At 49.7% G+C, this 12,508-nt stretch overlaps 1 protein-coding gene across 1 annotated transcript in view; it reads right to left on the reverse strand.

The window, feature by feature from the left end:
* LOC135233441 (F-box/LRR-repeat protein 17-like) overlaps nt 1-12,302 on the reverse strand; it is a 141,491-nt gene extending 129,189 nt beyond the window's left edge. Inside the window, exon 1 of the mRNA XM_064296991.1 lies at nt 12,172-12,302. Coding sequence (XP_064153061.1) covers nt 12,172-12,216 — 45 coding nt within the window. The 5' untranslated portion in view covers nt 12,217-12,302. The remainder of the gene's footprint in view (nt 1-12,171) is intronic.
* Between the last annotated feature and the right edge of the window lie 206 nt (nt 12,303-12,508).

Below are 12,508 nucleotides of genomic sequence, written 5' to 3' on the forward strand. Positions count from 1 at the left end.
TGCTCCGGGCCTAAGCAGTCTCTCCTCCAAACTCATTTCAAAGACACCGTTGTGCGTCAGAAAATGGTCAAAAACGTTTTCGTTTTCGCAAACAGACAGTATGTGCAAAGAAAGACACGGGTCATTAACCTTCAGAGGCATTCAAATACCCAAAGAGGCTCTGTGCTTTTGTTCCATTTTATTCTTCATCTGGTGCACTGGGAACGCAGCAGACTCTGGCCCTGCCGGTTCCCTTCGAACGCGGAGAGGGTACGAAACTCAACTCTACATCCCGTCCGCACTGACAAAATAAGCGGGTTTTTATTCGAAAGGACATTGTGAAATTTTCCCCATGAATTTCCCAGAATGCTCTGTAGAACACGCCCAAAGCGAGGCCAAATAAAGGCGCGGCCCCGGGGACGTCCGCGCGGGGCGCGTTCGGGAGCGACGCCCGGGGACCCCCGCTGGCCTCAAGCCATGACCGCCGCTTTCCCTATCCGCATTTTTACCGGCACGGATAGAGAAGGCGGCTCAGTTCCCTCCGGGAAGCGTTTAGCGGTTTTCCGAGCGGGAGACAGACGCGCGGCGTTCGCGGACGACCCCGTTTAGCGTACAGAGGGGGGGGCGCATCGTCGCTGTGACATAACGGAGGAGCGGCGTAGGAAAAGCTGTTAGGAAGCGCTGGTCCCCCCGGGGAGGGGGGTGAGGAATGGGATGGGGGGGGGCGCTGGCGTACTGTCACTGTGAGGGGCGGGTGCTGGCTCAGAGAGGTAAATAACAGGCGGAACGTTCTGGAGAATGTAAACGCGCGGCGGGGTTTTTACGCTCCGGGGCCGTTTGATGCCGTGAGAGATTAAGCTAACGCCGCCGCCGCCGCCGCCGCCGGGCCGCCAGTCCTGGCGCAGTCAGCCGTTCGGCCGGCCCTGTCACCGTGGCAACTCACCCGCGCCGCGATTACAGACCCGCGCCGACCGGCGACCCACACACTCTCTGATATTCACTCTATCCCTCTCTCTCTCTCTCCTTCTCTCTATACCTCTATACCTCCCTCTCTCTATACCTCCCTCTCCCTCTCTCCCTCTCTCCTTCTCTCTATACCTCCCTCTCCCTCTCTCTCCCTCTCTCCTTCTCTCTATACCTCCCTCTTCCTCTCTCTATACCTCTATCTATACCTCCCTCTCCCTCTCTCTATACCTCTCTATACCTCCCTCTCCCTCTCTCTCCCTCTCTCCTTCTCTCTATACCTCTCTATACCTCTCTCCTTCTCTCTATACCTCCCTCTCCCTCTCTCTATACCTCTCTATACCTCTCTCCTTCTCTCTATACCTCCCTCTCCCTCTCCACAGCACACAAGTGCCTCAACAACAAAACTCCATCTGTAAACATACATTTTGCATTTGCTTGGAAAAATCAACGGTAGAATGCATACACCATCACGTGTATGCAAGAATGTACACACACACACGTATAGGTAAGTAGGCCTATAACTGTTGATACATTGGTTGTTGCTGCTGATGGTACCACAGTCAGGTACTGTATAGCAATTACTCTGCTTAATCTGTTTTCATGTCCTAGAGTATTTCTGTACCTAGGCAATATTTACGAGCGTATTTCATGCCAATAAACCATTCTGAATTTGAACTTTAGAGAGAGAGAGAGAGAGAGAGACAGAGAGAGAGAGAGGCAGCGAGAGAGAGAGAGATGTGTATGTGGTGTTATTTGTATGTCCCAGGGGGTTCTGATAAAAGCACCCGTAATGTTACCAGCATGGAGCTCCTATTGGTTTCCAAGGACACGGTGTCTGTCTCCCGTGTGTGTGTGTGTGTGTGTGTGTGTGTGTGTGTGTGTGTGCGTGTGTGTGTGTGTGTGCTGTGTGTGTTGTGTCGGTTGTGTGTGTGGTGTGTCTGTGTGTGTCTGTGTGCGTGGTGTGGTGCGTGCGTGCGTGCGTGCGTGCGTGCGTGCGTGCGTGTGCGTGCGTGTGTGTGTGTCTGTGTGTGTTTCAGGGCCTCACGTGGCCCCTGGCGCGCTACATATCGACCCGCTAAATTATTCATGGGGAAAACGTGGCTCCCATTGTTTGGGGAACAAAGGGGAGCGCAAACAAACACCCCGCGAATAACCCGCCGCCGCCGACGTGCTCCTTCTGCGGCATGCAGGCAAACATGGCGGCTCCCCCACCATTCCCGCCATGCAACCACAGATGGGATTCTTTATTTCACGTCGCTCTGACCCCAAAAACGAACACCCGTCTCTCTCTGGGTGTCGCTTTCATTTTTTTCCCTCCCGTTCTCGGAAATGCTTCGCGGTTAAAATTTTTAATTTAAAAAAATTCAAAATTTTGGACAGGCGGCCACCTGCACACGGAGCGGAAGCAAATTTCACTCCGGAGCGGCTTGTTTACGCAGAAAAGATTTAATCCGCGAAGCATTTCCGAGAAGGGGGGGGGGGAAGAAACCCCAGACCTGGTCCGGTCCAGCCTGGTCGCCTGGTCCCCACCTCCGGCAGTAACCGGCGGTAGACAGCCTGATGTCCCGGCCCGAGTTCTTGTGCCGGCAGATAAACGCAAATTTCAAATTACTCATCTCCTCAGCGTCCCCCCGCATTACCCCCCCGCCCCCTTCCCCCCCAAACCCGGACAACAAACACCCCGGATCCCTCCGGACTGACTCAAAGGGAGGGGATATCAACAGCCCCCGAGCCGGAGGACCGAAACCCGCCCGTCCATTACATCTGGGGCGCATATTAATGGCCAAATTTCCGCCGCGGAATGTCTGCCTCCGAAAAAACGTGTTTATCTCCTTCCCGGTAAATCCAATAACGGCGCGGCATGCTGCTACACACAGCCGCAGGAAATCCTGGGAGGCCGCGCGAATAACGGCGTTAAATCAGGACGCGCTGCGAACACAGAGACGGAGCGTGCGAGACAGGCGTCGGCCCGTAAGACGGGACGCCGAAGACGGGATATTAAAAAGCGCCACATTATCGTGTGTGTGCGCTACGCGGCTACGGGCCTTTCAAATGCTTGGCGGGGGGTGCAAGTGGAACCCCCCCCCCCCTCCCCCGGTCCGCAGGATGTGGGGGGCACATATTCGGTTGGTGGAAAACGCGCATAAATCCACGCGCAAAATGTTTTTTTTTTTAAAAACAGCAACGTAAAACGCTCACTTCAGCTTATTTAGTGAAGGAGGACAGGCCTGAAGCACGCTCCACGCTCGTGTGCGTTCGTTTGGGCGCTCGCGACTGATTTAACGCGATCGGCTTCGTGTTTTTTTTTTTTCGGCACGTCTGTGATTAATCCCGGTCAGATATGCCGACATTTTTAGGTTTCGCAACATTTATTTTTCCCAAATTATATACAGAAATCGTCTAGTGGGGTCCCCTAACACTTATGTATTTCATTTTTTTAATTTTATTTTTTTTATGGGGGTAAAGTTTCTCTTGGTGTTGGCAGAAAGCGCGTGTAATTATTCACAGTGTTAATGAAACCCAAACTTCTGAAATGCATCTGTTCAGGTCCGAGCCCACAAGTCCACATCCCCCCGCCACACATCCCAGCATTAATCACTCAGGCGGGCAAACGCAAGCCTCCCAAAGTTTACATTTCTTATTTTTATTTTAAATGAAATATGGTCCGGGGGAACAAAATAATGGTTTTCTGTCCTGAATTCAATCATGGAAATGCGAGCTTTTTTCCCGGCGAGCAGGAGGTTGTTTTCTTGACGCATAACCCCCTCAGCTCCATCCACGTGCGGGGAAAAAGAAAAAAAAAAGTGACGTGGAATCTCGGTTGGCTGTCCATCAAATCGCGGTGCATGCAGGGAGCTGTGAAGCCGCTCTGACACAGACCGAAGGATTGAGCGCGCGGAAAGGCACTCTGACGTGCAATCTACAATTCTAAAAAGTCATCTAAAAACCGTTCCCCATCGGGGTTTTTTTCCCCCCCTGTTGAAATGTTGCCGGCATTCGCAGACGCACGTAACTGCTGTCCTAGCAATATTCTTTTTTTTTCCCGGCATGACAAATGAAACGAGCGCCATCGCCATCATTTTCTGTCCAATTAAATATTGTAGCGGGGGAAAAAAAGAAGAGATAAATCGCTACTTCCATCCATCCCTCACCAGCTTCACATAATTACGCCACCGAGTCCTGGAAGCACAAAGCGCACCTTTTACGCACCGACTGACACGTTCGGGAAAAACCCGAGGTGGAATTCTAGAGCAGCGCGAGCCTGCCGCCGCCGCCACTGCTGCCCCGCTCCGCACTTTCACTGTCAAACCGCCTCTCTTAACCCCGAAACCGGAGGACGCGCGTGCACACGCACGCACGCGCTGGCGTTCCTTCCAAAATGATTTCGGTATAACGCCGACCTCACTGAAACCTCACGGGATAAATACTGATCTTAAAAACGCAACGTGTCTTTACAATTACCTTCCAAACGTGCGCAGTTGCTTATGTTAATGGACAGGGGGAGAAACAGGAAAGGCGTTTCGTTGTCTCTTTGCTCCTTTGCATCACAAACGAACAAAAACAATACTCCCCTGCTTAATTGGCGTATTTGCACTCATAAAAGCCAATTTCCCTCTCAAAATTCCATCAGAAAGTACTCTGCGTGCAACGCGCCCGGTTAGTCCCATTAATCACAGCGCAAAGCCTCTCACGGCACTGAAGAGCCCGTCAATCACACCCCCAAGAACACAGCTCTCGCTCACAGCGGTGCTAGGACCCAGCGCAATCAAAACCCTCATTTCTAACAGTTATACCATCATCAAGACCCAAAGACAACAGCAGCTTCCATGATATTAAATATATTTGCGGCGGTTGAGATTTTTTTCTTTTGTTAATAGTAAAAAAATAACTAGTTTTGTCTGAAAGCAAAAAATTGTTATTCTGCTCACAAAAGGATGCTTTGGTGCTGCTGTTTCCGAGACCATGTTACAAAACATAAACAACACGGCTATTTATATTTTAACCAATCTGCAGGCAGTTTGTTTAAGGGGACTACCAATCAGAAGCTAATATCCATCACAGAACCAAAACACTGCGAAACACACCTCAGGCACTCAGTTTAGAAATGGCACGCTTGACATCTAAATGAAATATCACTTTCCTGTTTATGAATCCGGAGGAAAGTAAGCACAGATTCTTCTGGCTCAAGCAGTTAAATTTTAAGAGAATGCAGTTTTTTTTTTTGCTTGCTTGCTGTCCGTCCATTTGTGAAACCAGCACACCTGGACAATCACAAATACAAACCGACATGTTTTTAAATGATGTTTAAAAAAAATCCAGGCTGTAGACACCTGTCAACCTGTGAGGCTGAACTGTCCACTCCCTCTCTCTCTCTCACGTTCTCTCCCCCTTTCTCCCTCTCCCTCTCTCTCTCTCTCTCACTCCTTCCCCTCTCTCTCTCTTTCTCCCACTCCCTCACCCCCCTCTCCCTCTCCTTCCCTCTCTCTTTCATTAAGAGTTGGAAAAAAAAAAGAAAACTTAGTGAAAAGTGCCGTTCCTTGGCTGCGGGACAGAAGCAGTGCATTATGGGAGAAAAACACACGGGCGCTGAAAGGTCTCCATGAGCGATGGACGTCCGCGGGAACGCCGCGACGCCTACGCGAGGCCGGCGGAATGCGCGGGAGATTGCCCCCGCCGCCCCCGAAGCCCCCCCCCCCCCAGCTTACCGCCAGACGCAGACGGGTTGCGTTTCAACGTCATCTGGTGGAGCAGATCATGCAAGACGGAAAAAGTGAAGAGTCTTGTGCTGCTCTGAACGACCAAACTGTAAAGCTGGCCTTCAGACAGACCCACAATGCACTCTTCTCAATTCAGACCCACAATGCACTATTCTCAATTCAGACCCACAATGCACTCTTCTTAATTCATACCCACAATGCACTCTTCTCAATTCAGACCCACAATGCACTCTTCTTAATTCATACCCACAATGCTCTCTCCAGCAGAGAAAGATGGGGGAGACTCAAAGGAAAGAGAGAGGAAAAGGATCGAAGAGAAAGAGGACTTAAATAAAGAGAAGGTTGGGAAGAGGAGAAGGACAGAAAGCAAAGAAGAAAAGAGAATGTGGGAAGAAGAAAGAGAGAAAGGGAGAATACACCTCCACACAGGGTTGGAGGTCAGAGGTCAAGGCGCCGTGTGCACGCATCACTGTGCCACACGCCTACGTGTTGGGGCTCGCGTGTCCTGGTGTGGCTAAAGCGCTGAGCTCCGGAGGTCACGGGTTCGAATCTCAAGTGGAGCGCCGAACAAAACAAATCAGCCTCTCCGGGACCAGGGGCAAAGCCAGCAGGACACGAGCCTCACTGAAGCCCCGAAGCTAACGCTCAGGGAAACGTGCGCATGTGACCTTCTGCCAGGAAAAATGACGCAATAATGACTGAATCATTACTGCTGTAAATAAGCTCTCCATATAAAAACTATAAATTCACACGCACAGACACACACACATGCACACACAGACACACACACTTGCACACACATGCTCAAACACACAGCTCTCAGACACACACACACACACACACACACACACACTTTGGGCTGTTCCTTCAGCAGAATTTCCTGCTGCGAATGGAAGGGGTTATGCCTAGACACAGATGATTTTCTTTGCCCTGAAAATTACAGGACTTTACAGTACATCCGATAAAGTGCACACACAGATGGAAGCACAGACAGACAGACTGACAGACTGAAAAATGCAGAAATAGCAGGCAGACAGACAGACAGGCAGGCAGGCAGACAGGCAGGCAGGCAGGCAGGCAGACAGGCAGGCAGGCAGGCAGACAGACAGACAGACAGACGGATGCTGACTAATTCATGGGGGGGGTCAGCCCCGAGCAGCTCACAGCAGATTCACACTCATCCAGCAGTCTTCTCATCCGGATGGAGTGACAGCAGGTGCAGATAATTGGACTCATACATATAATATCAAGACTGGATAAACAAGAGAGTGATGGACAGACAGACAGACTGACAGCGGGAGTACTGACACAGAGAGAGAGAGAGAGAGAGACTGAAACCTCACAGGTCCTTATCGCGCTCATTAACGTATTAAGAAGTGAAAACACACACACCCACACACACACACACACACACACACACACTCCCTCCCTCCCTCTCTGCGGTTAGGGTGGGGGGGGTTGTGCCCCGCTGGTCCGTGCCGGGGCAGAGGGGTTCTCTGACCCATAATCCCCTGTGCCGCGTGCGATAACGGGCCCTGGCAGCCGGGCCGGGTCATTCTCCACCGCGCACAGCCCCAGTGACCGGGGATTTTACTGAGTAACAAAGCCAGAGAGGGCTTAGCGGCAGCCTGGTACAGCTGCACCTACACCCCCCTCCCCAAATCAAACACCGTCCCCTCACCCTCCAGAACTCACACGCCCACCCCAAACTCACTGTCCGCCCACCCTCCCCAAACTCAAACGCACCGGCAACCCCCCCTCAACCCACAGGATGAGTCCACTCCTAGCCTAAGACACTGGATTCACTATGAGAGAGATACTCTTACACACAGACACATACAAACACACACATACACACACACACACAAACATGCACATACACACACACTCTCTATCTCCCAGACACACACACACTCCAGGTGAGATTACTCTCCCAACAGCAGAGACCTGCCATCCTGTCAGCTGCAAATAAATTATTATTATAATTCCCCCCCCTCCCTCAACACCACAGGCATGTGACCCCCAAACTCACATAACCCCTTTAACACCCCCCACCTCCCCCAGGGGTGTTTTTAGGGTTATCACTGCACACAAGTTTGGCACGGTAGACTTATTGCCCCCCCCACCGCCCCCCCCCCAGCCCGGTGAGAAGCGATAAGAGGAGCAAAATGTTTCTGCGGAGGATGGGAGGGGGAAAACAGGGGTACGCCTGGCCCTGCATCAAACACTCGCGATCCCCTACCCTCCCCCACCCCAACTGTACCCCCAAAAAACACAATGACAAGATTTTATTTATTTTTAATCAAAGGGGGAAAATAAGATCTTGCCTTCGAGTGTTCGCTCAGCCAACGTTCTGACTGAAACAGAACTGAGGAGAAAACAGCCCCCGAAACATCTTCGCCTCGTGTTCATTGTGTGTTATTAATGGGAAACGGGCGGGACGCTTTCTGATTTTAATCCGTCAAAGAGGCGCTCATCAGCCCACGAGCCTCCTGAGGCTCAGAACGCGAACGCGAAAACAAACTTTACGAATAATTCTGCACTTCATGTCAGAAAAAGAGTCCGTATTATAAACAGGTATGGGGTTTAGCAGAAGCAAAAAAAAAAAAAACATTTAACATTATTTTCTCTGCAAACCACCGTGGGCCTCTTCCCAGTTCTTCCCGCCATTTTTCCTGATCCCGTTTTTAAGGGTTTTTCCTGGGAAATAATGTCCCACATATGCTCCTCAGATGCAAAAGGCCACAAAACGTTCAAAAACACCGATTTAAGTCACGTCTCATTTCATTTAAAATAAAAAAACACAACGAGGCCATCGAGCAAAGGGATGCCCCCCCGTGCCAGGAATCGGAGGGAAAAGCGCTTTTCTGCAGAGAGAGACGAAAGCAGCTCACGCCATTCTTCTGTCATCTCCGCAGAAGTACGGCACTCACACACGGGGGGGCTCTTAAACGCTTTCAGAGATCGACTTATTGCCCGGGACAGGAAGAGGGGGGTGGAGGCCAAAAAAAAAAAAAAAACCTCAATTACACATAAATGTGCGGAGTGTCACCCCTGACAACACCACCGAGCTGAGTGGAAGGATTTAGTTTCCCCCCACATGAGAGAGGACTTAGATTAAACACGAAATAAGCCAGGGACACAGTTCAGCCGAAGGGTGGGGGGGGTGGAGTGATGTATGTGGATGTTTTTGAAAAGATGTTAAAAATAAAAAAAGCTGTCAGAGGAACATCCAACAGGCAACACTGAAGGATTTTTGGCTGGGAAGCGCTTCGTTGGGGAAAGCCCGCTATTACAGACCGTCTGATAATGGCTCGCAAACGAAGGCGGTTCTCTGGACAGACGGGGACGCCGACATTAAACGAAAAATCCATAAATACGCCAAACAGCGGGACCCAACCTCCCTGACGCCTCTCTGTCCAGCAGCCAAGTTTCACATTCTGAAATATTTAGTGTCACTGGCGAGCAGTTTGTGATCTGTGAAAGTATAAGTGCGTGGTTTTTGCAAAGGACGCTGGGACGGTCACGGATCAGTTAGAAGCATAAAAGCAAATTTCCTGTTTGGCGGGTCTTCGGTCGCCGTGAGGGAGCGAGACGGAGTCCCTGCTGACAGGGCAGGATCTGCACGCGTGCAGATCACCACAACCTCTGACCTCTGAACCTCCACAGATCTTTTCCACATACGTTTTTGGTCCAGGTGCGCTACAGGTATGACTGGGAATTCCAAAAACTGGAATCCCATCAGTGATTTTTGGGATCTTCGTGTGGTGTCATCCACACGAATAAGTTTCAGATAATACTTTTTTTTTTTTTTTTTTTAATCTTAACTCTTCCTCCAACTGGTGTATGTGCGAGCCTAACTTGTAGACAGCGGGGAGATTAGAAGCGGCACTGTTGCATGCTGGGAATCGATTGCCCAGGCTGATGGAGGCGAAAAAGGGGAAAATGATAGCGCCTAAATTTCGATAACGAGTTTTTACGCTTTCGCACGGAATGACACAGCTCAGACAATTCAGATCATCAGACGTCTGCTAAAGCATTCATTCAGCTCAACTGAACAAAGCTGCACAAAATAAATTTCCTTGTATTTTATCAGAAATGAAAAAAACAAAAATTGGTGGTCACGTAATTTAAAATAAGTCCTCCTGGAAAAAGAAATAACTGCCAAAAATTAGGACAAAAAGTCAATGATTGAGTGAATGAGTCTGATGAGGAGCAGGAGAGTGCTTTTAATTTGGGTATTATTTGGGGCGGGTGGGGGGGCGAGGGAGGGGTGAGCACGGCTGGGCAGGGGTGGCGTGTGGCGTCGCCAAGCAGGTGCCACGATTACACGCGTGTTCATCTGCGCGCCATTAAAATGTCTCCCTGTGGGTAATTGTGGGTAATCGCCACACAGGTGTGACTGAAGGGAGCTGGAAAGGTTCAAAGGTCATTCTGTGTTACTTGTGTAACCACCTGTAAAAACAGCAAAAAGACTCCCGCAGGCACGTACGCACACACACACACACACACACACATACACACACGCACACACGCACGCACTTGTACACAGACGCGCACGCGCTGCAAACAAAAATTCCGAAATCCGCAGGAGTGCAAAGAGACACCTCACACACAACTTTCAGACTGATGAAACATCCGCTATCATCCCGTAAAGCCGTCTCTTCCATTTAACATTTCGTGGTTTTTAAACAAACAACGCAACCCAAACGATGTGTACGAGGCGTCTCAGCCTCAGCCTGCGCGTGCGTAACCACGGTGAGCTCACGCGGCCCGCCACGCCTTCCCAGGGGACTCGGCTAGGCTAGGCTAGGCTAGGCTAGGCTAGGCTGAGCGATAGCGCTTCGAGCCGCCGCCGCCGCCGCCGGTGTCATTAGCGGCTAATTACATTAGCAGAGGAGCGCGCGCTAATCGATGCGTCGAAGCTAAAGATATGTGTCACGGGGACAGATGGGGGGAAAACAGACACACGCACACACACACACACACATGCACACACACACATACGCACTCTGTAACGGTACCTTATAATTTCCAGCCAGGCACTGACAATTACCCTTTTTTAATTTGGATGTGAACAGAGGATATTTTACCCATGAATCCCCGCTCATTAGCATGCTAATGCATTAGCAGCGGGAAGCAGGGTTAGCTTCAGCGTTTTCAGATCCAGTTCATTACACCTTAATGAGATCTAAACTTTAAACCAAACTTTCTTCAAAGTAATAAGAACAACTCCGGAGTAGTTTTTTTTTTTTTTTTGGGTTATTAGGGTTATTGTTAAATTTGTTGTACAATTCCAATTTAAAAATATAAACACGCCTTTAAAAAAATAAATAAAAATCTTCCACACTTGCGATATAAGAGTGCAATTAAACCATAACACTTTGGACTCCCTTCCCCGTATGCAATGTTAATTTCGGAAAATATTCATTAGCTGCATGTGCCATTACAGAAACCTTTATTTTCCCAAATTTATGCGAGCTGCTTTTTTATAAGCCCTCAAAGTCTTATTAAACAGTCACTCTTTACGGCCGGACGGCGGGAAAATAAAGATGCTTTTCTTATTAAACGGGAAGATGTTCTTAAGCAGAAAGCAGTGCTTCATCAGACTTCAGCATTAGAAGACGCCCTAAATTTTAGATAAGCTCATATCTACTCCGTAAATTCACACTCAGCTCTTAAAGGTGCAAGATCACAAATATGTGATCAGAATGTTCTTAGCTGAACGTTCCGATGCTGATGTCACAGTCACTGCCGGGAGCTGAAAGCAGTGGAGTTCTAGAACACTGCATTCTCAGAATTCTGAAAAGCATTCCAAGAAACCTACTCTTCCAAGGGTTAAACTGCAGGATGTTTAGTGATGCACTTGAGGTCCTGGATCCAGTCAGTGCACCAGGCCTCCCTCCCTGGGTGTTGCCATAGATACGGACCTACCAAAATCTCACTCAGAACTGACCCAGCTAGAGCAGCCGTGATTACTATTATATATATTTTTTTTTTTCTAAACCCACATTATTTTCTACTCTGCTCTCTGAATTTGGAATGCCCATCTGCGGACCGTGGGTCGGACTCGTAGAGACGGCCACACCGCGAAAACCGCGAAACAGCGGCGTGCACACGCCGCGCACCATTTGCAGTTCCGAAATGTTTCAAGGTCATCCTGAAGAACGAAGGTCAGCGAGAATTATTCTCTCCCAAACGGCTCTCTCTCTCCCCCGCAGTTTAATTTTCTAATAATTATTGACTCTTTCTGGAGAACTTCATTTCATTTCAGGCACACATAAATAATGAATCATATAATTGATAGCTTTGCAGAGAGCAAAACCTCTGCGCCCTTGAAATTGCATTTTTTAACCACATGCTGAGTGTCTTTTGGACAAGAAAAAAAAAACTGTTAAACAAACACAAAGTTCCCTCAGAGAAACTTTGGGGTAGAAGCGGGCAGGGGTAAAATGGGGCGGGGGGGGCAGAATGGGGGCACTGGGGCAGAACAGGCTGCGGCACTCACCCGTGTGAGGTGGATGACTCCGAGGGAGGTGACCGAGCACCCCATGAACCCCACAAACTGCAGCTCGGGACAGTGCTCCGCAAACGCCCGCACCGACCTATCAGTGACCTGCAGAGAGAGAGAGAGAGAGAGAGAGAGAGAGAGAGAGAGAGAAGGAGAGAGAGAGAGAAGAAGGAATGAGTGAGAAGGAAGAGAGAAGAGAGAGAGGGAGAGACAGAGGGAGAGAGAGAGAGAGAGGGAGAGAGAGAGAGAGAGAGGGAGAGAGAGAGAGAGAGAGAGAGAGAGAGAGAGACAGAGAGAGAGAGAGAGAGAGAGAGACAGAGGGAGAGAGAGAGAG

Source organism: Anguilla rostrata, chromosome 10, assembly GCF_018555375.3.
Source record: "Anguilla rostrata isolate EN2019 chromosome 10, ASM1855537v3, whole genome shotgun sequence".
NCBI classification, from domain to species: domain Eukaryota; kingdom Metazoa; phylum Chordata; class Actinopteri; order Anguilliformes; family Anguillidae; genus Anguilla; species Anguilla rostrata.